This window comes from Macaca nemestrina, chromosome 12 (assembly GCF_043159975.1).
Source record: "Macaca nemestrina isolate mMacNem1 chromosome 12, mMacNem.hap1, whole genome shotgun sequence".
Classification (NCBI taxonomy): Eukaryota; Metazoa; Chordata; class Mammalia; order Primates; family Cercopithecidae; genus Macaca; species Macaca nemestrina.
Window position 1 is genome coordinate 85,699,314 of NC_092136.1, and position 24,060 is coordinate 85,723,373.

General features: G+C 39.4%; 1 protein-coding gene across 3 annotated transcripts in view; it reads left to right on the plus strand.

Annotated features, from left to right (window-relative positions):
* LOC105468869 (heat shock protein nuclear import factor hikeshi) overlaps positions 1 to 24,060 on the plus strand; it is a 49,555-nt gene that overhangs the window by 781 nt on the left and 24,714 nt on the right. For 2 of the 3 annotated variants that reach the window (XM_011719347.2, XM_071075934.1), the window contains exon 2: positions 3,215 to 3,452. In XM_011719347.2, the coding sequence (XP_011717649.1) occupies positions 3,215 to 3,452 (238 nt within the window). Of the gene's footprint in view, positions 1 to 335; positions 514 to 3,214; positions 3,453 to 24,060 lie in introns of all 3 variants that reach the window. The other variant, XM_024788737.2, reaches the window with a different exon arrangement.

The window sequence follows — 24,060 nt, forward strand, 5'->3', positions numbered from 1 at the left end:
TGGCAGAAACTTAACGTGTGAACCGTATCTGAGATAACCAGAGAAGGATGCAAGTAGTGTGTTTCCTTATTGGTCAAAATAGATAACCTACATTGCCAAATTGTTAGAGTAAATGAGATCAGCACCTGGAATTCTTTAGGAATAATCTGGAAGGTGAATCTTTTTTGTTTCCTTAGAAACCACACAGACATCAATTTTCAGGCCTGACTCCTTTCCCCTAGAAGTATTTTTCCTTCTTTTTTCTTCTGGCTTTTTTAAATGTTGCAATCCCTTTGTTGAATTGTCTTTTTTTCCCATCAAGTTTTGATAATGTATTGTATTCTGTACATATACAGTTCTAAGAAGCCAGAAAGATAAATTGGAGATGACTAGCCTCATAAAGTTTGTCTTTTGAATGACTGTGAGACCCCTGTGGTGATGGTGGTAATTCATAATCCTGGTGAGATAATTCTACCCTGCTCTTAATAGGGAAAAAGAAAGGACAACCCTGGAATGATTGTGTGACTCAGACGAGTGAGTGTTATTAATTAATGACATTAAAATTGTGTTTCTCAGAGAATAAAAAACCTATTTGGAATCCATGTATCTCTCATGTTGTCAACTAATTTGGAAGGAAATTCAATTATAGTAATACCTGTCTCTATATATTAGAGATACTTGGTCCTTTAATTATGGGGTATTAGGACATATCAAAGTGAAGGACAAATAGACCTAGTGGCATCTCAAAACTTAACTACATTACTCTGTTATAAGAAAAATTTACTTATCTAAACTTACGAACCCAGTTTTTATTTCTTGAGATTTTTTTCTTAAAGAGATAATACTTTTTCTTAATGTGAAAAATTAGAGTGTGATGATACAGATTTGCAGACTGTTCAGTACCCATACAAAGTTGACACTTAAGAAATACTTATTTTGCCTGGTGGTTATTTCAAGACTCACAAATAATAGTTTCCCACGCTTTTTAGGTTATATGCATGCCAAAGACTGGTGAAATTGAATTTAATACTAATACTGGCCATTTGGTTTATGTTCTTCCTTTGTTTTATTCTTTGTACTAAAGCTGGAGGATTTTAAATTGGGTCAGAATACTTCTGAAGAGGGAATCAGAATTTGACTTTAGGAACTCTCAGCCTTTGTATCTTGGGACTTAATTTAGGGCAGGCAGTTGATACTACTTTATAACTAATAGGTAGTTGAAATTACATAGCAGTATATTTTTCTTAAGTTTCTTTGTATCAGTAGATAGGATATTATAGAAGGAAAACTTACCTAACACACATATTTTCTCTGTAAGGCATGCCATGGCCTTCTTGCACTTAGGAAGGCTAGCCAGCACTTGAACTTGGTCATTTTAAACAGCACAATCACCAACAAAAATCACAAAAATGCTTTAAATAGATTAGACTGTGAAAAGGACACTTTTTCATATTATGAGGACTGAAACAAGATGGCATGTTCTACCTCAGCTGCCAGTGTGTAAGTTGCACACTCTTTTTTTTTTTTTTTTTTTTGAGATGGAGTCTTACTCTGTCATCCAGACTGGAGTGCAATGGTATGATCTCGGCTCATTGTAACCTCCGCGTCCAGGTTCAAGCGATTCTCATGCCTCAGCCTCCTAAGTAGCTGAGACTACAGGCTTGTGCCCCCATGTTCAGCTAATATTTGTATTTTTAGTAGAGACCGCGTTTCGCCATGTTGGCCAGGCTGATCTGGAACTCCTGACCTTAGGTGATTCACCTGCCTTAGCCTCCCAAAGTGCTGGGATTACAGGCGTGAGCCTCCGTGCCAGGCCTACAACTCACATTTTTTGCTACTGTTCATATGAGTGTGTCCATGAATGACTGCACAAATGCAGCAAGCATTGATTTGGGATTACAAATTTTAGTGAGTAGATGAATTCAGATAAAGGATTTGTGAATAAGGAGGATTGCCTAATTACTTCTGGATTGCTTACCTGTTTTAATTACCTGATATTCTTTCTTTTATTTATTTTTGGGACAGGGTCCCGCTCTGTCATCCAGGCTGGAGTGCAGTGGTGGGACCTCGGCTCACTGCAGCCTTGACATCCCAGGTTCAAGTGATTATCTGTCCTTAGCCTCCCGAGTAGCTGGGACCAAAGGTGCATGCCACTACCCCTGGCTAATTTTTGTATTTTTTGTAGAGATGGGATTTTGCTGTGTTGCCCTGGCTAGTCTCCAACTCCTGAACTCAAGCCAGCTGCCTGCCTCGGCCTCCCAAAGTGCTGGGATTACAGGCATGAGCCATCGTACCTGGCCCCTTTATCTTTAAACTATAGGGTGAGAGCTTAGGTGATGTGTTTTGAATAACCTTTCATCTTTACAGCATTCTAAAGCTACAGTTATTTTTATTTATTTATTTTTTGAGACAGCGTTTAGTCCAGGCTGGAGTGCAATGGCGTGATCTCGGCTCACCACAACCTCCACCTCCCGGGTTCAAGTGATTCTCCTGCCTTAGCCTCCCGAGTACCTGGGATTAGAGGCATGTGCCACCACACCTGGCTAATTTTGTATTTTTAGTAGAAATGGGGTTTCTCCATGTTGGCCAGACTGGTCTTGAACTCCTGACCTCAGGTGATCTGCCTGCCTTGGCCTCCCAAATTGCCAGGATTACAGGCGTGAGCTGGCACGCCTGGCCTTGTTATTTTTTATGTAAGTAGAATCCTTTCAGGGCACCTGTGAAATAATTTATTTTAATTTAATTTTTATTTTTTTAGACAGAGTTTCACTCTTGTTACCAGGCTGGAGTGCAGTGTGGTCTCAGCTCACTGCAACATCCGCCTCCTGGGTTCAAGCGATTCTCCTGCCTCAGCCTCCCAAGTAGCTGGGAATACTTGTGCATGAGCCACCATACCTGGCTAATTTTTGTATTTTTAGGAGAGATGGGGTTTGCCCTGTTGGCCAAGCTGGTTTTGAACTCCTGACCTCAGGTGATCTGCCCGCCTTGGCCTCCCAAAGTGCTGAGATTACAGATGTGAGCCACTGTGCTCGGCCTGAGTTATATTTTTAAAAGATTGCATTTAGTAGATTATGATTGTAAAACTAAGTATGTGTTTAAGACTATCAGGTTTAACATTTTATTTGGTAAAAAGACTACAATGAATAATGCTGGTAATATAACTTATAAACGATAGTGTTAAGAGTTACAGAAACTCCTAGAACTATTGAACTAAGACAAGTTTCTTATTTTCTAGGTGCAAACAGCTGCACAGCAAGTGGCAGAGGATAAATTTGTTTTTGACTTACCTGATTATGAAAGTATCAACCATGTTGTGGTTTTTATGCTGGGAACAATCCCATTTCCTGAGGGAATGGGAGGATCTGTCTACTTTTCTTATCCTGATTCCAATGGAATGCCAGTATGGCAACTCCTAGGATTTGTCACGAATGGGAAGCCAAGTGCCATCTTCAAAATTTCAGGTCTTAAATCTGGTAAGAATAATATGTTAAAGTAGTTTTATAATTAATCAAACCTTTTTCTTAAATAGCATAACATGGAATATGGCTTTTCCCCCTTTCGATTGTGTTTTTCTGGTTGTTGAAGTAATACAAAACATTATTTTTTATAAAAGACAATACAGAAACATTTGAAAAATAGTAAAAGACTTCATTGGTTCCTCACTCCTTCCTTCTCCCCCTAGAGAGAACCTAAGTCTTCGTTCTTTTTGTGTAGTATACACCTTCATAAAAATATTTTTTTTGGCCTGGCACGGTGTCTCACGCCTGTAATCCGAGCACTTTGGGAGGCCGAGGTGGGCAGATCACGAGGTCAGGAGATCGAGACCATCCTGTCTAACAAGGTGAAACCCCGTCTCTACTAAAAAATACAAAAAAATTAGCCGAGTGTGGTGGTGGGTGCTTGTAGTCCCAGCTACTCGAGAGGCTGAGGCAGAAGAATGGTGTGAACCTGTGAGGCGGAGCTTGCAGTGAGCTGAGATCGTGCCACTGCTCTCCAACCTGAGGGACAGCAAGACTCTGTCACACACACACATATATATATATATATATATATATATATATTTTTTTTTTTTTTTTTTGTAGCCTGTGGGCATTTTAGCAAATAATGAGAGGAATCTTCTCATAATTTATAATATACACCTACATGTGTTAAGTGAGAAGATAAACCAGATAGACTTGTATAGCAAATAGAATGGAAGTACTTATTTTTTTCCTTTAAGATTGTTGAATTAGATTTGATCACCCCTCCAATGTTGTTCTTTTGGTTCTGTTGACATTTATTTATTTATTTATTTATTTTTTATTATACTTTAAGTTCTAGGGTACATGTGCACAACGTGCAGGTTTGTTACATATGTATACATGTGCCATGTTAGTATGCTGCACCTGTTGACTTGTCATTTACTTAGGTATATCTCCTAATGCTATCCCTCCCCCTCTCCCCACCCCACAACAGGCCCCAGTGTGTGATGTTCCCATCCTAGGTCCAAGTGTTCTTGTTGTTCATTCCCACCTATGAGTGAGAACATGCAGTGTTTGGTTACCTATCCTTGCAATAGTTTGCTCAGAATGATGGTTTCCACCTTCATCCATGTCCCTACAAAGGACATGAACTCATCTTTTTTTATGGCTGCATAGTATTCCATGGTGTGTATGTGCCACATTTTCTTAATCCAGTCTATCATTGATGGACATTTGGGTTGGTTCCAAGTCTTTGCTACTGTGAATAGTGCCGCAATAAACATACATGTGCATGTGTCTTTATAGCAGCATGATTTATAATCCTTTGGGAATATCCCCAGTAATGGGATTGCTGGGTCAAACGATATTTCTAGTTCTAGATCCTTGAGGAATCGCCACACTGTCTTCCACAATGGTTCAACTAGTTTACAGTCCCACCAGCAGTGTAAAAGTGTTCCTGTTTCTCCACATCCTTTCCAGCACCTGTTGTTTCCTGACTTTTTAATGATCACCATTCTAACTGGTGTGAGATGGTATCTCATTGTGGTTTTGATTTGCATTTCTCTGATGGCCAGTGATGATGAGCATTTTTTCATGTGTCTGTTGGCTGCATAAATGGGATCTTCTTTTGAGAAGTGTCTGCTCATATCCTCTGCCCACTTTTTGATGGGGTTGATTTTTTCTTGTAAATTTGTTTAAGTTCTTTGTAGGTTCCGGATATTAGCCCTTTGTCAGATGGGTAGATGGTAAAAATTTTCTCCCATTCTGTAGGTTGCCTGTTCACACTGATGGTAGTTTCTTTTGCTGTGCAGAAGCTCTTTAGTTTAATTAGATCCCATTTGTCAATTTTGGCTTTTGTTGCCATTGCTTTTGGTGTTTTAGACATGAAGTCCTTGCCCATGCCTGTGTCCTGAATGGTATTGCCTAGATTTTCTTCTAGGGTTTTTATGGTTTTTAGTCTAGCATTTAAGTCTTTAATCCATCTTGAATTAATTTTTGTATGAGGTGTAAGGAAGGGATCCAGTATCAGCTTTCTACATATGGCTAGTCAGTTTTCCCAGCACCATTTATTAAACAGGGAATCCTTTCCCCATTTCTTGTTTTTGTCAGGTTTGTCAAAGATCAGATGGTTGTAGATGTGTGGTATTATTTCTGAGGGCTCTATTCTGTTCCATTGGTCTATATCTCTGTTTTGATACCAGTACCCTGCTGTTTTGGTTACAGTAGCCTTGTAGTATAGTTTGAAGTCAGGTAGCATGATGCCTCCAGCTTTGTTCTTTTTGCTTAGGATTGTTTTGGCAATGCTGGCTCTTATCTGGTTCCATATGAGCTTTAAAGTAGTTTTTTCCAATTCTGTGAAGAAAGTCATTGGTAGCTTAATGGGGATGGCATTGAATCTATAAATTACCTTGGGCAGTATGGCCATTTTCACAATATTGATTCTTCCTATCCATGAGCACGGAATGTTCTTCCATTTGTTTGTGTCCTCTTTTATTTCGTTGAGCAATGCTCTGTAGTTCTCCTTGAAGAGGTCCTTCACATCCCTTGTAAGTTGGATTCCTAGGTATTTTATTCTCTTTGAAGCAATTGTGAATGGGAGTTCACTCATGATTTGGCTGTTTCTCTGTTATTGGTGTATAAGAATGTTTGTGATTTTTGGACATTGATTTTATATCCTGAGACTTTGCTGAAGTTGCTTATCAGCTTAAGGAAATTTTGGGCTGAGACGATGGGGTTTTCTAAGCATATAATCATGTCACCTCCAAACAGGGACAATTTGACTTCCTCTTTTCCTAATTGAATACCCTTTATTTCTTTCTCTTGCCTGATTGCCCTAGCCAGAACTTCCAATACTGTGTTGAATAGGAGTGATGAAAGAGGGCATCCCTGTCTTGTGCCAGTTTTCAAAGGGGATGTTTCCAGTTTTTGCCCATTCAGTATGATATTGGCTGTGGGTTTGTCATAAATAGCTCTTAATATTTTGAGGTACGTCCCATCAGTAACTAATTTATTGAGAGTTTTAGCATGAAGGGCTGTTGAATTTTATCAAAGGCCTTTTCTGTATCTATTGAGATAATCATGTGGTTTTTGTCTTTGATTCTGTTTATATGATGGATTACGTTTATTGATTTGGGTATGTTGAACCAGCCTTGCATCCCAGGGATGAAGCCAACCTGATTGTGGTGGATACACTTTTTGATGTGCTGTTGGATTCAGTTTGCCAGTATTTTATTGAGGATTTTTGCATCGATGTTCATCAGTGATATTGGTCTAAAATTCTTTTTTTGTGTCTTTCTGCGAGGCTTTGGTATGAGGATGATGTTGGCCTCATGAAATGAATTAGGAAGGATTCCCTCTTTTTCTGTTGATTGGAATAGTTTCAGAAGGAAAGCTCTTCTTTGTACCTCTGGTAGAATTTAGCGGTGAATCTGTCTGGTCCTGGACTTTTTTTGGTTGGTAGGCTATTGGTTATTGCCTCAATTTCAGAACCTGTTGTTGGTCTATTCAGGGATTCAGCTTCTTCCTGGTTTAGTCTTGGGAGGTTGTATATGTGTCCAGGAATTTCTCCATTTCTTCTAGATTTTCTAGTTTATTTGCGTAGAGGTGTTTATAGCGTTCTTTGATGGTAGTTTGTGTTTCTGTGGGATCGGTGGTGATATCCTCTTTATCATTTTTTATTCCATCTATTTGATTCTTCTCTCTTCTTTATTAGTCTCTCTAGTGGTCTATCAATTTTGTTGATCTTTTCAAAAAACCAGCTCCTGGATTCACCGATTTTTTTGAAGGGTTTTTTTGTGTCTCTATCTCTTTCAGTTCTGCTCTGATCTTAGTTATTTCTTGCCTTCTGCTAGCTTTTGAATGTGTTTGCTCTTGCTTCTCTAGTTCTTTTAATTGTGATGTTAGGGGCCAGGCGCGGTGGCTCAAGCCTGTAATCCCAGCACTTTGGGAGGCCGAGACGGGCGGATCACGAGGTCAGGAGATCGAGACCATCCTGGCTAACCCGGTGAAACCCCGTCTCTAGTAAAAAATACAAAAAAATAGCCGGGCGAGGTGGCGGGTGCCTGTAGTCCCAGCTACTCGGGAGGCTGAGGCAGGAGAATGGCGTAAACCCGGGAGGCAGAGCTTGCAGTGAGCCGAGATCCGGCCACTGCACTCCAGTCTCGGCGACAGAGCAAGACTCCGTCTCAAAAAAAAAAAAAAAAAAAAAAAAAAAAAAAAAAAAAAAAAAAAAAAATTGTGATGTTAGGGTGTCAATTTTAGATCTTTCCTGCTTTCTTTTGAGGGCAGTTATTGCTACAAATTTCCCTCTATACACTGCTTTAAATGTGTCCCAGAGATTCTGGTATGTTGTGTCTTTGTTCTCATTGGTTTCAAAGAACATCTTTATTTCTGCCTTCATTTCGTTATGTACCCAGTAGTCATTCAAGAGCAGGTTGTTCAATTTCCATGTAGTTGAGTGGTTTTGAGCGAGTTTCTTCTTCCTGAGTTCTAGTTTGATTGCACTGTGGTCTGAGAGACAGTTTGTTATAATTTCTGTTCTTTTACATTTGCTGAGGAGTGCTTTACTTCCAACTAGGTGGTCAATTTTGGAATAAGTGCTATGTGGTGCTGAGAAGAATGTATATTCTGTTGATTTGGGGTGGAGAGTTCTGTAGATGTCTATTTGGTCCACTTGGTCCAGAGCTCAGTTCACGTCCTGGATATCCTTGTTAACTTTCTGTCTTGTTGATCTGTCTAATGTTGACAGTGAGGTGTTAAAGTCTCCCATTATTATTGTGTGGGAGTCTAAGTCTCTTTGTAGGTCTCTAAGGACTTGCTTTATGAATCTGGGTGTTCTTGTATTGGGTGCATATATCTTTAGGATAGTTAGCTCTTGTTGAATTGATCCCTTTACCATTATGTAATGGCCTTGTCTCTTTTGATCTTTGTTGCTTTAAAGTTTGTTTTATCATAAGAGACTAGGATTGCCACCCCTGCCTTTTTTTTGTTTTCCATTTGCTTGGTAGGTCTTCCTTTATCTCTTTATTTTGAGCCTATGTGCGTCTCTGCACATGAGATGCGTCTCCTGAATACAGCACACTCATAGGTCTTGACTCTTTATCCAATTTGCCAGTCTGTGTCTTTTAATTGGAGCATTTAGCCCATTACATTTAAGATTAATATTGTTATGTGTGAATTTGATCCTCTCATTATGATATTAGCTGGTTATTTTGCTCATTAGTTGATGCAGTTTCTTCCTAGCATTAATGGTCTTTACAATGTAGCACGTTTTTGCAGTAGCTGGTACCAGTTGTTCCTTTCCATGTTTAGTGCTTCCTTCAGGAGCTCTTGTAAGGCAGGCCTGGTGGTGACAAAATCTCTCAGCATTTGTTTGTCTGTAAAGGATTTTATTTCTCCTTCACTTATGAAGCTTAGTTTGGATATGAAATTCTGGGTTGAAAATTATTTTCTTTAAGAATGTTGAATATTGGCCCCCACTCTCTTCTGGCTTGCAGAGTTTTTGCCGAGAGATCTGCTATTACTCTGATGGGCTTCCCTTTGTGGGTATCCCGACCTTTCTCTGTGACTGCCCTTAACATTTTTTCCTTCATTTCAACTTTGGTGAGTCTGACAATTATGTGTGTTGGAGTTGCTCTTCTCAAGGAGTATCTTTGTGGTGTTTGCCATAATTCTTTGCTTTGATACTTTGAGGCATTTTGTGAAGAAATGTGAGAATGAAACTAGATTAGGTGCTATTTATACCTATTGAATCTCTGGTTCCCTTGAAAATCTAGATGAAGACAGACCTGAAAGTTCCTTTTTAAAAATTTTTAATTATTTTATTTATTTTTGAGATGGAGTTTCGCTCTAGTTGCCCAGGCTGAGTGCAATGGCACAATCTTGGCTCACTGCAATTTCCGCCTCCCGGGTTCAAGTGATTCTGCTCCCTGAGGCTGCTGAGTAGTTGGGATTACAGGTGCCCACCACCACACTTGGCTAATTTTTTGTTTTTTTTAAGTAAAGACAGGGTTTCACCATGTTGGCCAGGCTGGTCTTGATCTCCTGACCTTAGGTGATTCACCCGCCTCAGCCTCCCAAAGTGCTGGGATTACAGGTGTGAAAATTATTAAAATATAAATATATATTCTCCTAGAAACTGTTTATGGTGTCCAAAGTAAAATTGTATTTAGGTACCATGTAGGTAACTTGTTCATATATTTACCAAACATTTGTGTATCTATTATGGGGATATAAAGGTGATGATTGAGTTCTTGCCTGAGATAACTCATAGAGGAAGACATTTCTGTAGACCAGTAATTGGAATGGTGAAAAGTAATAGTGGATGTTTGTACAGAGTGCAGAAGGAGAATAGAAAAGGTAGCAATTAACTCGTAAGTGGGTTGGGGAAGCTTTCCTGGAAGAGGTGACATTGGAGCTCTTAGGCAGACAAGTAGGACTTTGTCAGGCCTATAAGAGATCTATTGGGTATTCTTTTCTTGGTGGAGGTAATAGGGGCATAAGGTGAAAGTTTGAAAGCGTGGTGTGCTCAGAGTGACATCAGGGTATATGTGAGAAAGACAGGCATGGATTATGAAGTTTTATGTAGCACACTGACTCATTGGAAATGTAATAGGTCAGCAGTTTTTAACATGCTTAGGTCACAGACCTATTCCATAGTATTCTAGAAAGTATGTGTACCATAATGTAAATACTCAAATATTTGCATCTACTCTGAAGCCCATTCATGTATCCCTCCCGCAAAACAACTGCTCTTGTAGGTGTAGAGAAGCCAGTGAACAATTTTGAGTAAAGGAATGATATCAGATTTTATTTTGCTGTGGGGCCTCTGTGAAGAATGAACTGCAACAGTTGTACCTCCTCACAGAGGAGGTAGCTGTTACTGTTTTATGTAGTTGGTATTCTACAAGGAGAAATGGGAGGCTGGGTGTGGTGGCTCACGCCTGTAATCCTAGCATTTTGGGAGGCTGAGGAGGCGAATTGCTTGAGCTCAAGAGTTTGAGACCAGCCTAAGCAACATGGTGGAACCCCCCTATAGTAAAATACAAAAAAATTAATCAGGCGTGGTGGCATGTGCCTGTAGTCCCAGCTACTTGGGAGACTGAGGAATGAGAATCGCTTGAACCCAGGAGGTGGAGATTGCAGTTGCAGTGAGCCACGATCATGCCACTGCACTGCACTCCAGCGTGGGCGACAGAGTGAGACTTCATCTCAAAAAAAAAAAAAAGAGAAATTGGAGAGAGCAATATTTAAAGCTAAAAATTGTTTAGAATTGTAAGGAGCAGATTAAGTCCCTATAGTCCTTCTCAGTGGGGGGTTTCATGAGATAATTATCATATATTCCTAAGGCTATGGTTCTTAAAGCAGGAGCTCCTTCCTGATCTGTAGGATCAACATCACCTGGGAATGTATTAGAAATGCCGATTCCTGGCAAGACCCCAGACCTGGTGACTCAGAAATTGGGTGTGGAATCTAGAAGTCTGTACTGTAATAAGTTCCCAAATGTTTGTGTTGCAAGCTAAAGTTTGAGAACTTCTGCTCTAGGGCATTCATGGTACACATACCCCTTATACATATGGCATAGCATTTGAACAATCTTTGGGAAAATTACGATGGTAGTCACTCTTAAATCATTTTTTATTCTTCATTTTGGTTGTGCCTAGAAGTAAACAGTGTATCCGTAAGTAGAAAAATATAAATAGATAATTCAGTATATTCTAGTAAAATTACTGAACATTAAATATAAAGTAATAAAGCAGCCAGAGAGAGAAAAGTCATTTATAACTGAACAGCAGTTAATTTAGCATACTTAGCAAGAGCATTAATAGAAGCCAAAACCCAATAGAATAATATCATTAAAGTGCCAAGGAAAAATAAAATAACTTTCAAAACTGTCATTCTAAAGGAAGAAATATATTTTCAGATGGAGATGAAGAGTTTACCACTCATAGACCATTAGCTAAAGAACTACTTACCAGAGGTAGTTGTACTTTATAAGAGGAGGTTGAACTCAGAGCTTAGAAAATGATGCAAGACACAAAGTTAGCACAGAAATTGATAAACCTATAGACAAATTTGGACAACTTGATTGTATACAACAGCATAACAAACACACAAGAATTAATTACTGTTCTAGAAAAAAAAAATGTAAGACAGGAGGGGTGTTAATCTGAATTACTGTTTTTTGAGGTCTGGTTCTTTTTTTTTTTTTTTTTTTTTTTTTGAGACGGAGTCTTGCTCTGTAGCCCGGGCTGGAGTGCAGTGGCCGGATCTCAGCTCACTGCAAGCTCCGCCTCCCGGGTTTACGCCATTCTCCTGCCTCAGCCTCCGGAGTAGCTGGGATTACGGGCGCCCGCCACCTCGCCTGGCTAGTTTTTTGTATTTTTAGTAGAGACGGGGTTTCACGGTGTTAGCCAGGATGGTGTCGATCTCCTGACCTCGTGATCCGCCCGTCTCGGCCTCCCAAAGTGCTGGGATTACAGGCTTGAGCCACCGCGCCCGGCCGAGGTCTGGTTCTTAAAAAGGAGAGTAATAATACTGATTCTACTTACAAGTAATCCTATTAAAAATTTAAGTAAAACTAAGCTGGGTGTGGTGGCACGTGCCAATAGTCCCAGCTACTCAGGAGATCAAGGTGAGAGGATTGCTTGAGCCTCGGAGTCCAAGACCAGCTTGGGCAACATAGCAAGACTGTCTTCATTAAAAAAAAAAAAAAAAAAAAAGTGCACCTTCCATGTCATTAGAGTAAGTGGAGGAAAGGCAGTAGAGAAAACAGTCCACTAGAATGTAGGAAAAGAGGAAAAAGAAGGCTGGGTGCGGTGGCTCATGCCTGTAATCCCAACACTTTGGGAGGCCGAGGCAGGTGGATCACTTTAAGGTCAGAAGTTTGAGACCAACCTGGCCAACATGTTAAAACCCCGTCTCCACTAAAAATACAAAAATTAGCCAGACGTGGTGGCGGGCGCCTGTAATCCCAGCTACTTGGCAGTCTGAGGCAGGAGAATCGCTTGAACCCAGGAGTGGAGGTTGCAGTGAGTCGAGACCCCACCACAGCACTCCAGCCTGGGCGAGAGAGTGAGATTCTGTCTTCAAAAATAAATAAATACATAAATAAAATTTAAAAAGGGGGGGCGGGAAAGCAAACACATAGTATAGTATAAACAAAGTAAGGCATTGGAAATAATTTCAACTTTATGAGTTATATAAATCAGTTTATATAAATGTAAACAGATTAAACTTACCAGAGAAAACAGAGATGCCAGAATGAGATTGTTTTATTTAAAGGCAGCAAACAAAATAATTATATTGCTATTTATGAGTAAGGAATCTGAAACATTCTGTTTTTTTTTTTTTCTTTTGAGACGGAGTCTCGCTCTGTTGCACAGGCTGGAGTGCAGTGGTGCAATCTTGGCTCACTGCAAGCTCCGCCTCCCGGGTTCATGCCATTCTCCTGCATCAGCCTCCTGAGTACCTGGGACTACAGGCGCCCACCACCGCGCCTGGCTAATTTTTGTATTTTTAGTAGAGACGGGGTTTCACCTTGTTAGCCAGGATGGTCTCGATCTCCTGACCTCATGATCTGCCTGCCTCGGCCTCCCAGAGTGCTGGGATTACAGATGTGAGCCACCATGCCCGGCCGTGAATCTGAAACATTCTAACACAAGGAACCAAAAGAAAGCTGGCATAAGTATATGAATTTTGAGAAAAATTAGACTAGGCAGAAGTATAGTCAAGGATAAAGAGATTCATTCACAAGGAATGAGATAATTTACTAGGAAGACTTAAGTATTTCTAGGAGGTTGCAGTGAGCGGAGATGGCAACACTGCACTCCAGCCTGGGCAACAGAGCAAGACTCTGTCTCAAAATCAGAAACAAAAAGAAGTGAGGTTGAAGTGAATGATCTAAGTATTTAACATAAGCATTCCAAAGACAGAAGAAAATGATGATGCTAAAAGTAGAAATTAATGATAGAAAACAAACAATAGAGAAGCTCAATGAAACCAAAATCTATTTCTTTGAAAAGACTGATGAAAAGATGAGCCTCTAAAAAGATGAATCAAGGGCCAGGTGTGGTGGCTCATTCCTGTAACACCATCGCTTTGGGAGGCTGAGGCAGGTGGATCACCTGAGGTCGGGAGTTCGAGACCAGCCTGGCCAATATGATGAAACTCCATTTCTACTAAAAATACAAAAAATTAGCCAGGTGTGGTGGTGTGCGCCTGTTGTCCTAACACTTGAGAGACTGAGGCAGGAGAATCACCTGAGCCAGGGAGGCAGAGGTTGCAGTGAGCCGACATCGCGCCACTGTACTCCAACCTGGGTGATAGAAAAAAAACAAAAACAAACAACGAAGAATCAAGGAAAAAGAAGGCACAAGTAATGTTATTTAAAATGTGAAGAACAATAACTACAAGTTTAATAGAGCTTCAAATAAAATATATAAAGTTTTATGCCAGTACATTTGAAATGACATAGGAACAGACAAAATTGGCTATTTTCTAGAAAAATATACCAAACAAAACTGAAATAATTTATTTCAAGAATAGATTGAAATCCTGAATAGATGTAATATCAATAAAATTAAAATCAGTAATTAAAAATATACCTCTTCCTTCCACATACAGCCATCAGATGAGTTTACAAAGTTGTACTATACCGTTAAGACACAAATTGTTCATATTTTATATAATTTTCAAAGAATAGAGAAAGAGGAAAAGTTACTCAGTTTAATAAATTTTGAAGCCAGTATAACCCTCATACCAGCAATGGCCAAAGACAGTATGAGAGAGGATATTGGCCTTTGTCAATTTTATTTGTTTAGAATTTTTATATAGGTACCTTAGTTATAAAATAAATTTAAGTTATTTAAAAAATTTGTATTAATAGAAAATTCAAGCATATAGAAAAGCAGATCTAAGTGGAATATTGAACCCCATTCTACTACTCATCCAGCTTCAGAAATGACCACCTCATGGTTAATGTTATTTTATTTAGATGCCCATTTACTTCTCTTTTCATATTATTTGAGAGCAGATTCTACAATTACCACATGCAATCTGTAAATATTTTAATGTATGTCTTTAAAAGACAGGTAAAAAAACTATAATACTATTATTACATCTAAAGATAATTTTTTGTTTGTTTTAGAGACGGGGTCTTACTCTGTTTTCTAGGCTGGAGTACAGTGTCCAGATTATAGCTCACTATAGCTTCAAACTCCTGGGCTCAAGCAATCCTCCTGCCTTAGCTTCCTGAGTAGCTAGGACTACAGGTTTGCACCACCCCTTTGGCTAATTTATTTTTGGTAGAGATAGGGTCTTGCCATGTTGCCCAGGCTGGTCTCAAATTCCTGGCCTCAAGTGATCCTCTTGCCTTGGCCTTCCAAAAGTGCTGGGATTATAGGCATGAGCCACTGTGCCTGGCCTAAAAATAATTATTTATTTATTTATTTATTTTTTTTTGAGACCAGTCTCACTCTGTCGCCCAGGTCAGAGTGCAGTGGCAAGATTTCAGCTCACTGTAGCCTCAAGCTCCAGGGCTCAAGTGATTCTCCCACCTCAGCTTCCTGAGGAGCTGGGATCACAAGCGCTCATCACCACACCTGGCTAATTTGTGTCTTTTTTTTTTTTTTTTTTTTTTTGTAGAGATGGGGTTTTGCCATGCTGCCCAGGCTGGTCTCAAACTCCTAGGCTCAAGCAGTCCACCCCTTAACCTCTCAAAGTGCTAGGATTACAGGGCTGAGTTATCACACCTAGCCCCAAAATGATTTTTTTAAATATCAAATTGAATATCTGTAATCAGTGTTCAAATTGTCAATGGTCTCAAAAGTTTTATGTTTAAGTTTTAAAATACTTTAAATCAACATCCATGTAAGGTCCTTACAGGGCAATTGGTTGATCTCTCAAGTATCTTTTATACAAAGATAATGTATTCTCTCTTCTCCATTTCCAAGAAATTACTGGGACTTAGAGGTTTAATCAGATTTTAGTTTTTTAAGTTTTGGCAGGGTTCTTATAGGTGGTGGTGTGTTTTTCCACCAGGAATTACATATATGGATATGTTTTTGTGTGAAACTTAGCAGCCATTTGTTTGTAATTTATTAATTCAGTAGGGGTTCAAAATGATAGTGTTCTAATTTTGTCATTTTATTTATTATCTGTAAAATCTGTAGAGATAAACTTGTATATCTACTGTTTTGTTACCCAGAGATGGAGTTGCCATAGGAAACGCAGGATAAATGCTTCATTCTTTCTCTTTATGTGTGAATGTTCAAAAATGAGTTGATTCCCTAGCATCCTTCAAAGCTACTTAAAACAATTTTTAAAAGAATTATGAATCATGGATATATGTGTTTAGATATATTTGGTTTATATATGATGTATTTTGACTATTGATATACCATCAGAATCCACTGGACCCAATTTTAATTTTTGAGTTTCTTTTTTAAGCAGGCTTTTATCCTGTGTTAAGAAATCTTGTAAAGAACAAAGAGGGCTGGGCACGGTGGCTCACGCCTGTAATCCCAGCACTTTGGGAGGCTGAGGCAGGTGGATCACTTGAGGTCAGGAGTTTCAGACCAGCCTGGCCAACGTGGTGAAACCCAGTCTACTAAAAATACAAAAATTAGCTGGGCATGCTGGCAGGTGCCTGTAATCCCAGCTACTCGGGAGGCTGAGATAGGAGAATTGTTTGAACCTGGGAGGCGAGGTTAGAATGAGCTGAGATTGTGCCATTGCAATCCAGCCTGGGTGACAACAGTGAAACTCTGTCTCAAGAAAACAAATAAAATTTATTTTTTATTAACAGATTATAGTAGCTTTATTGATGTATAATTGACACACAGTTAATTGCACATATTTGAAGTGGCTTGATAAATTTTGATATATCTACACTTGTGAAACTGTCACCACAATCAATGAATGGATCTGTTTCCACCACCTTTTCTCCACTGTAGGCAACTCCTGATGTACTTTATGTCACTATAAAATAGTTTGCATTTTCTAGAGTTTTATATAGATGAAGTCATACAGTATGCACTCTTTTTTTTTGTCTGGCTTTTTTTACTCAGAATAATTATTTTTACAGTCATTCATGTTATGTGGATCCTTTGATTGTGGTGTTCATTTTTTTCACTTTTTTTTTTTTTTTTTTTTGAGACGAGAGTCTCATGCTGTTGCCCAGGCTGGAGTGCAATGGTGTGATCTCAGCTCACTGCAACCTCTGCCTCCTGGGTTCAAGTGATTCTCCTGCCTCAGCCTCTTAAGTAGCTGGGATTACAGGCATGCACCACTATGCCTGGCTAATTTTTGTATTTTTAGTAGAGACGGGGTTTTACCATGTTGGCCAGGCTGGTCTCGAACTCCTGACTTCGTGATTCACCCACCTTGGCCTCCCAAACTGCTGAGATTATATAGGTGTGAGCCACCGCACCCGGCCCATTTTTTTCACTTTTATGTGGTGTTCATTCCTTTTTATTGCTGGGTAGTATTCCATTGTATGGATATGCCACAATTTGTTTAGCTGTTTGCCTGCTGATGAACATTTGGGTTGTTACTAGTTTTGGGCTCATAAAAATAAAACTACTGTGAACAGTTGTCTGTACATCTTTGTATGGACCTATGCTTTCATTTCTCTTGGGTTAATATCTAGGAATAGAATGGCTGCATCATATGGTAATTAAATGTTTTACCTTTTAAGAAATTGCCAAACTATGTTCCAACATGGTTGTTTTGTTTTACATTTCTTTTTTTTTTTTTTGAGACCACATGTCACTGTCACCCTAATGGTATGATCTTGGTTTACCACAACCTCTGCCTCCCAGGTTCAAGTGATTCTCCTGCCTCAGCTTCCTGAGTAGTTGGAATTACTGGCACTTGCCATTACGCCTGGCTAATTTTTGTATTTTTAGTAGAGATGGGGTTTCACCATGTTGGCCAGGCTAGTCTCGAACTCCTGACCTCAGGTGATCTGCCTGCCTCAGCCTCCCAAAGTACTGGGATTACAGACATAAGTCTCCACGTCTGGCCTTGTTTTACATTTCAACCAACAGTGTATGAAAGTTCCAATTCTTCCATGTTCTCATTAACACTTGGTATGGTCAGTTTTGACCATTCTAATAGGGGTGGTAGTATGACCTTGTCGTTTTAATTTGCATTTTTCCAATGACCAGTGATACTGAGCAGTTTTTTTTTTTTTTTCTTTTTGAGACCGAGTCTCACTCTGTCACCCAGGCTGGAGTGCAGTGGCACCATCCCAGCTCACTGTAACCTCCATCTTCCGAGTTCAAGCAATTCTCCTGCCTTAGCCTCCCGAGTAACTGGGATTACACGTGAGCACTGCCACACCCAGCTGATTTTTATATTTTTTTTAGTAGAGATGGGGTTTTACCATGCTGGCTAGGCTGGTCTCGAACTCCTGACTTCAAGTGATACACCCACCTCAGCCTCCCAGAGTGCTGGGATTATAGGTGTGAGCCACCATGCCTGGCCTCCGAGCATTTTTTAGTGTTGTTTCTTGCTATTTATGTATCTTTTCTGGTTAATATCTAAATCATTTGCATGTTTTTAATTGGGTTGTTTTCTTAAAGTTGTTTTGAGAGATCTTTATGTGTGTGTGTGTATGTGTATATGTGTATGTGTATATGTGTGTGTATGTATATATGTACGTGTATATTATAGTGTGTGTATATATATACTTGATACAAGTTCCTTATCAGATATGTGATTTGAAAATATTTTTTTCCCAGTCTTTGGCTGGTCTTTTTTCTAACAGTGCCCATCCCTTCTAACAGTGTTTTTTGTACAGAAGTTTTAGATTTTGATGAAGTCTAATTTTTCAGTTTGTTCTTTTCTGGGTTGTGCTTTTGATGTAAGAAATCTCTGCCTAACCCAAGGTTGCAAAGATTTTCTCCCAGAGGTTTTAGTTAGATTTTATATTTATAACTGAGATCCAATTTGAATTAAATTTAATATTTATTCAAGGTATCTGTCAAAAAAAATTTTTTTTTCGGCAAATGGATATTTAGTGGTTCCAACATTTGTTGAAAAGACAAAATCATGAACATATTTTTCTGCATCCATCATCAAGCATGTTCTCTTGATACTCACTTGGGAGCTCTCAACTGCTTATTTTAAAGTAAAATATAGGCTGGACATGGTGACTCATGCCTGTAATCCTAGCACTTAGGGAGGCCAGGGCAGGTGGATCACTTGAATTCAGGAGTTCAAGACCAGCCTGGGCAATATAACAAAACCCCATCTCTAGAAAAATTCATAAATCAGCTGGCTGTGGTGGCTCACGCCTCTGGTCCCAGCTACTTGGGAGGCTGAGGCCTCAGGAGGACTGCTTGAGCCCAGGAGGCAGAGGTTGCAGTGACCTGTGATCACACCATTGTACTCCAGCCTGGGGGACAGAGCAAGACTCTGTCTTTAAAAAAAAAAAAAGTCAAATATAAATATATGAGTATTTATGTATTGATTTTAAAAGGAAAGAAATAAATGTAAATAGATACTTTTATAGCTTTTTTGACAATTAAACATGATACCAGTTGGAAAACATGATTCAGTTGGAAAACATGAAAAATTAAATGGATACTTACATCTATTTATAATAATAATCATAAGCAATAGAGTAGGAGAAGCAAGCTAATTTGTACCCAGAGTACACTGCATTGATTAAGGTGAAATTGATCACCAGCCACTAGACCAGGACAAAGTGGTTGTTTTTGGAGACATACCAATTAAATTGTCAATTTAATTGCCCCCATCTTTCCCTGTTCTTGCCACAGTTTTGCCAATGTTTTGAGTTTGGAATGGGACAAAGTATTTCTTTTTGGTTATTCCCTACAGGAGATGCTTAGGGAACAGTGAAAAGTGTTCTATCCTTTTTGTACTGCATTTGGCTGTCTTTTCTCTTGTGATACCTAAGAGATTGGGGAGGCACTTTAGGATCGTAAGAACCCAGACATTTCCTTATTGTATTATTTCATCCAATTTAAAAATTCAGTAAAAATGAGTTAATCCAATTACTGCATCTGAAACTTTAATAGTTTCTCAGTTACATATGTTTTCTGTTGTAGAGTTAAACAGTCTAAAACCCAATCCCAGGGTAATGCTTGATCCAGTAGGGGAAGATGGATTTATTTTCATTATGATAATACTAGTTCTTTTATTGTCTGCTTTTTATTTTATTTTTACATTTATTTTTATTTTGTTTTTAAGAGATGGGGTCTCACTATGTTGCCCAGGCTGGAGTGCAGTGGCTGTTTATAGATATGATCCCACTATTGATCAGCATGAAGTTTTGAACCTGCTCCATTCCGAACTGGGCTGTTTCATCCCTTCTTAGGCAGCCTGATGGTCTCTCATTCCTAGGAGGTCACCATATTGCTACCGAACCTAGTGTGGACACCCGACCAGCATAGTGCACTACAACCCAGAACTCCTGGGCTCAATCAGTACTGCCACCTCAGCTTCCCAAGTAGGTAGGACCGCAGATGGATGCCAACATGTCTGGCCCACTGGCTTTTTAAAAAATAAATTGTTTGTCATCATTTCCATTATAACAAGACTATTCATAGTTTTATTCATGAAAACAAATTTTCAAGGCAATATTTGTGATGATAAAGTACAATGCTTTATTAGAGAAAAATAAAGCAATTTAGTATAATTAGAGACTTAGTGCATACCAACATTAAACAATGATAAAATGCTCTTAAAATGTTTTGAGTGGTTCTTTACTAGTTGTTTGGAAAACTTTTTGAATGTTTAAACTATCAGAATTCTTAATTTATATATAAAAGATTAGACCTAGTATTCATAGTAGGAAATGGTGTATCATTAAAATATAAGAATAGGTTAATTTGTAATAGGTTTGTATTTTCAGCCTTTCAGGTGCCCTTTCAAGCTTGTGGGTTTAAGTTTGATTATATTGGGAAAACCTAGCTAACTAGCACATCAGGGTTAGGGAGAGGCTTGCTGAAGTAACTTCAGGCAATTGATTGAACTGAGAATTATGTAACAAGTCTAGCAGAATTTTATGGGAGCTGGAGAATAGAGAGTTACTCAAGTGAAACAAATTTCATGTTAAAAAATTGGGGGCCAGGCGTGGTGGCTCACGCCTGTAATTCCAGCACTTTGGGAGGTTGAGGTGGATGGATCACTTGAGCCAAGGAGTTCCAGACCAGCCTGCCTAACACAGTGAGAATCCATGTCTACAAAAAATAAAAAAACTATCCAGGCATGGTGGTACATGCCTATAGTCCCACTACTTGGGAGGCTGAGGTGGAAGGATCACTTGAGCCTAGGAGGATGAAGCTGCAGTGAGCCAAGATCGCACCACTGTACTTCAGCCTGGGTGACAGAGTGAGACCCTGTCTCAAAAAAAAAAAAGAAAAAGAAAAATGTTGGCAGTGCTTATGATTCTGTACTGAATGATGTGAACAGATTTCTTAACTTCACACAGAACAGTTTTGGTTGGGGAGGTCAAGAGAGCTCTGTTGGGAGAATTACATGTATTTGTAGGGTATCTTAAAGCCAGTTACTGTGAGTTTTGTTTTGCTTGAGGGATGATTCTTTGTAACTCCTGGGTTCTGAAAAGGAGTTACGTGATAAATTGTGATAAATACATTTTACTGTGATGCTGGAACAATCTGTGGGTGATGGTTAAGAACTCAGGTAGGACTAAATTTGAAAACATAAAATAAATGTTTTGATACTAAGAAATAAGAAGAAACTTCTTTTTTTTTTTCCTTTGAACATGGGATAAGAAATCCTAAAATAACAAAAAAGTGGCACATGTGTCCTGGTGCAGTGGCTTACACCTGTAATCCCAGCACTTTGGGAGGCCTAGGCAGGTAGATCACGAGGTCAGGGGTTCGAGACTGGCCTGGCCAATGTGGTGAAACCCCATCTCTACTAGAAATACAAAAATTAGCTGGGTGTGGTGGTGTGCGCCTGTAGTCCCAGCTACTCAGGAGGCTGAAGCAGGAGAATGGCTTGAACCCGGGAGGCAGAGATTGATTGCTGTGAGCCGAGGTGGCGCCACTGCACTCCAGCCTGAGCAACAGAGCAAGACTCCGTCTCAGAAAAAAAAAAAAAAATGACACGTGCTTAGTAGATAAGGTTTGGTAGTTGGACAATTTGGGAAGGTTTAAAGAGGTTCCTTATAGTTTTGGCTTTAGATGCTGGTTTTGGTCTCTGTAATATGGAAGGGACATTTAACTAAAAACTTCAGGCCAGGCACCATGGCTTATGCCTATAATCCCAGCACTTTGGGAGGCTGAAGGGGGCAGATCACTTGAGGTCAGGAGTTCAAGAGTAGCCTGGCCAACATGGCGAAACCCTGTCTCTACTAAAAATACAAAAATTAGCTGGGCGTGGTGGTTGCACGGTTGTAATCCCAGCTACTCTCGAGGTTGAGGCGGGAGAATCACTTGAACCCAGGTGGTGGAGGTTGCAGTGAGCCAAGATTGTGCCACCACACTCCAGCCTGGGCGACAGAGGGAGACTCCGTCTCAAAATAATAAGTAAATAAAATATAAAATAAAAAGTGGGAACCTGCAGGTACTATATGTGGCTATAAGGTATTTTGTTACATTACGTAACTATCCATGTACATTGTGAAAGCTTGGGAAGTTACTTTAGGCCTTTCTGTTAACTAAATTACAGAAGAAAAAAAGTATCTGTTTATGTAGTTAAGACGTTGTTGTGTTCTCATTCATCAGGTAATTATTGAACATCTACCTACTTTCAGCATCTGCATGTGTGTGTGAATATTAAATATCACACCAAGACATTGTTCAGAGGAGACAGAATAGTGAGGTGAGATAAATGAGAATGTCTCTGTGGAAGATTAGACTGGAGCATGAACTTGAACTATGAGTAAGATTTGTATGGGATGGAAGTGGGTGGATGGGAATCACATTTGGAGATGATTAAATTCATAAAACTGGTAATATACAGTGCATCTTCAAGTGACAGTGAGGAGGAGACTTTTAATGGTGGCATGATAGGTTCCTGTTTGGGTGGAGTGAAAGGTAAGGCTTTAAAGTAAATTGGGACTGTTGTATGGATGGTCATGCTATGTGGGGTTTAAATTTTTTCTTGTAAGCAAGTATTTGAGCAAGATCTTAATACAGTGTTTTACAGCTGGGCATGGTGGCGTGTGCCTGTAGTCCTAACTACTCGGGAAGCTGAGGTGGGAAGATTGCTTGAGCCTAGGAGTTTGAGACTGGCGTGGGCCAACATAGTGAGATCTCATCTCTAAAACAAAACCAAAACAAAACAAAATGGTGTTTTGGGAAAATAATTGTCTGGAATGGCTTGGAGAATCTTATTAGGACTAGAGGCAGAGAAACCAATTACGAAGGTTTCATAATGATTGAAAAATGAATGAAAGGGTAGCATATATTGAATATCTGCTATGTGCAATGCAGTGTGCTAGGTTTTCATATGTATTATGTATTATCTTTCACAGCAACCTTAAGAGGTTGGTGTTAATAAGCCTCTGGTTTTCAAGACACTGAATTTCAGTGAAGTTAATTTTTTTGCTCAAAGAGTCTGCTAACTTTTAGTGGGTATGCATAGATCTACTTCTTTCAAACAGGTACATGTTGTATGGCAATACTGTACTTTAATTCCCTATTAATGGAAATCTGGGTTTCCATTTTTTAATTGTTTTACTAGTAATGCTACGATAAATATTCTTACACATATCTTTGTACATAGTTTCTAGTACTGTATTTCTGTGGAAGAAACTCCTAGAAGTGGAACTAAGTTCCTGGATTAAAATGGCCTTTAAAACAAATGATATAGGAGGGAGTATCCTGAATGGGTAATGGATCATGATTGTCGTGACAATTTTTAGAATCTTAGTTAAAGGTACAATGTACTTGGTACTACATGAAAAACTAATAGAGCATATCCCTGCCAAGTATAACATAAAGCCATGAAATATTAGAATGAAAGGCCCTAAAATAATTAATTCCTTAATTTTACTGTTAAGGCTCTTGAAATATAGAAAGTTTTTAGTGTTCCTGAAATAGACCAGGGATTAGGATCTAGATACTCAGATTTTTCGTTTACTATTCTAAGTGTAGTGTTTTCCTTTCCTAAAGTAAATTTAAGGAGAAAACAACATTTACATTTCTTTTTTTTATTTGAGACGGAGTCTCACTTTGTCACCCAGGCTGGAGTGCAGTGGCGCGATCTCAGCTCACTGCAACTTCTGCCTCCCGGGTTCAAGTGATTCTTGTGCCTCAGCCTCCTGAGTAGCTGGGACTACAGGCACGTGCCACCATGCCCAGCTAATTTTTTTTTTTTTTTTTTGAGAGGAAGTCTTGGTCTGTTGCCCAGGCTGGAGTGCAATGGCGTGATCTCAGCTCACTGCAACCTCTGCCTCCCAAGTTCAAGCAATTTTCTTTTTTTTTTTTTGAGGCAGAGTCTCACTCTCTTGCCCAGGCTGGAGTGCAGTGGCCAGATCTCAGCTCACTGCAAGCTCCGCCTCCCGGGTTCACGCCATTCTCTTGCCTCAGCCTCCCAAGTAGCTGGGACTACAGGCGCCTGCCACCTCGCCCGGCTGGTTTTTTGTATTTTTTAGTAGAGACGGGGTTTCACCGTGTTA